The sequence below is a fragment of the Miscanthus floridulus genome, chromosome 3, assembly GCF_019320115.1.
Source record: "Miscanthus floridulus cultivar M001 chromosome 3, ASM1932011v1, whole genome shotgun sequence".
Taxonomy (NCBI): domain Eukaryota; kingdom Viridiplantae; phylum Streptophyta; class Magnoliopsida; order Poales; family Poaceae; genus Miscanthus; species Miscanthus floridulus.
The window spans coordinates 88,325,223-88,327,726 of NC_089582.1; the positions used below are offsets into that span (position 1 = coordinate 88,325,223).

Genomic DNA, 2,504 nt, shown 5'->3' on the forward strand with positions numbered 1-2,504 from the left:
TCAGGCCCACCGTGAGATTTGCACACTACTCGAGCGTGCGGCGGTGCAGCAGACTAAGAGAATGTTGGCTCGACGATGCGAGCTTGATGCCAGCCAGCACACGCCCTTGGAGTGCCCTGGCAGGGACGCGTCAGTCCACCAAGGGATGCAAGGAAGTAGGCAACACACCGCAGTCCTGGTGCATCAGCGTCTCAGCCACAACCATGATGCACACAACATCCTCGATGCCCGCAGACGTGGCTCTGATGACCCAAGGGAGGGAGCTAGCTGCGGTTATCACCCTCGCTGTGGCGGACGCTACGACAGCGATGAGGACTGAAGCCCAAGCCTTGGCCTGCTGGGGCCTTAGGCCTTCAGCCGACACATCCTCAACGCTGCCTTCTTAGCAAGGTACCAACCATCAACCAACATCCTGAAGTACTCTAGGGAAACAAACCCCAGACTATGGCTCAAGGATTATCGGCTTTCCTACCAAGCGGGTGGTACGGATAATGACAATTTCATTATCCGCAACCTTCCATTGTTCTTGGCCAATTTGGCACGAGCATGGTTGGAACACCTGCCATCCAACAGAATCCAGAGTTAGGTGGACCTGAAGGAGATCTTTGTGGGGAACTTCTAGGGCACATACAAGCGCCTTGGGAACCCATGGGACCTCAAGAATTGCTGATAGGAGGCTGGTGAAACCCTCCGTGGGTACATCCGGTGTTTCTCCTAGTAGTGCAACAAGCTACCTAATGTCGCTAACGCCGACATTATAGGAGCCTTCCTGTCCGGGACCACCTTTGAGTCCCTGGTTCACAAGCTACGATGCAAGGGCCCGTGAACCACCAAGGAACTCCTCGACATTACCACCAGCCATGCCTCGGGTGAAGAAGCGATTGGAGTGATCTTTGATCATCTCACTGGCAAGGCGAGGTGGGAAGAGGACGCTGGTGAAGGAGCCTCCAACTGTTCCACCAAAAAGAAGAAAAAGCAATGACATGAGGGCTCGCTCGTGGCTACCACTGACCGCAGGGGTGGTCAGAAGCCCACGGAGGGCACTTTGAACCACTTTGAAAAACTACTTGAGGGGCCATGCCCGAACCATGCCTTCCCTATGAAGCAGTTCTTGTCTAGAGGCTCCAACAAAGGGGAGCACAGGAAGGACCCTGACCCTACCATGGACGACATCAAGGGGAAGGACGGTGGCTTCCCAATGCCGAATGGCTGCCTCATGATCTTCAGAGGATCGGTGGCCTACGACTCCAAGCACCGCTAGAAGGTCACGCGTCGCGAGGTCTACACGACCAAACTGGTCACAACTACCTTCCTCCGATGGTTAGAGTCCACTATAACCTTCGATAGGGCTGACCACCCGGAGAGCATCCCACAACTAGGGAGATACCCGCTCATCATCGACCCGATCATCGGCATGAAGCAGCTCACCAAGGTATTGATGGATGGAGGCACCGACCTCAACATCATGTATGCCGAGACGCTCGATGCTATGGGCGTCGACCGAGCGCGCATCTGGCCCAGAGCACCTTTTCATGGCATTGTGCCTGGAAAGCAGGCCATGCTGCTTAGGCAGATCGATCTGCCTGTCACCTTCGGGGGTCCATCCGACTATAGGATGGAGACCCTCACCTTCGAAGTGGTGGGGTTCCACAGAACTTACCACGCCATCCTGGGACGACCATTCTATGCGAAGTTCAGGGTCATTACCAACTACACCTACCTCAAGCTGAAGATGCTAGGCCTAGGCGGGGTCATCACCATCGACACCTCCTTTCAGCGCGCCTATGAGTGCGAAGTCAAGTATTGCGATCACGCCGCAACAATCGTTGCCTTCACAGAGCTTGCAGCCCTCAGGCAGGAGGTCGCCGAAGAAACACCTGACCCCAAGCAGTCGACTAGGTCCTTCAAGCCAGTGGAGGGCTCTAAGGAGGTCCTCATAGACCTCGGGAGCACCGAGGGCAAAATGGTGCGCATTGGTGCCATGCTTTCCTCCAAATAGGAAAGCGCGCTCGTCGGCTTCCTCCGTGCCAACAAAGACATCTTTGCATGGAAACCCTCGGACATGCCAAGAATTCCAAGGGAAGTCGCTGATCATGCCTTGAAGATCCACCTAGGCTCCAAGCTGGTGAAATAGTGCTTGTGTCGCTTCGATGAGGGGAAATGTAGGAATATCAGAGAGGACATCGCAAAGGTTTTGGCGGCCGAATTCAACAAGGAAGTGTACCACAAAGAATGGTTAGCCAATCCCATTCTTGTATGAAAGAAGAGTGGGAAATGGAGGATGTGTGTTGACTATATGGGTCTCAACAATGTGTGCCCAAAGGACCCATTTCCTTTACCGCGCATAGACCAAATAGTTGACTCTACCTTGGGGATGTGAAACCCTCTACTTCCTTGATGCATACTCTGGATACCATCAAATTGTAATGAAAGAGTCTGGCTAGCTTGCGGCATCTTTCATCACCCCCTTTGGATCGTTCTGCTATGTCACCATGCCATTTGAT

At 53.8% G+C, this 2,504-nt stretch overlaps 1 protein-coding gene across 1 annotated transcript; it reads left to right on the top strand.

Annotated features, from left to right (window-relative positions):
- The first annotated feature begins 1,414 nt into the window (after positions 1–1,414).
- Positions 1,415–1,999, top strand: LOC136544002 (uncharacterized). The gene has a single exon (XM_066536295.1). It carries the CDS (start codon positions 1,415–1,417, stop codon positions 1,997–1,999), a length of 585 nt encoding a protein of 194 aa, XP_066392392.1.
- Positions 2,000–2,504: the final 505 nt, after the last annotated feature.

What these genes read in the sequence shown, in the direction of transcription:
- LOC136544002 (XM_066536295.1), top strand. Translation starts at nt 1,415, where the DNA reads ATGAAGCAGCTCACCAAGGTATTGATGGATGGAGGCACCGACCTCAAC.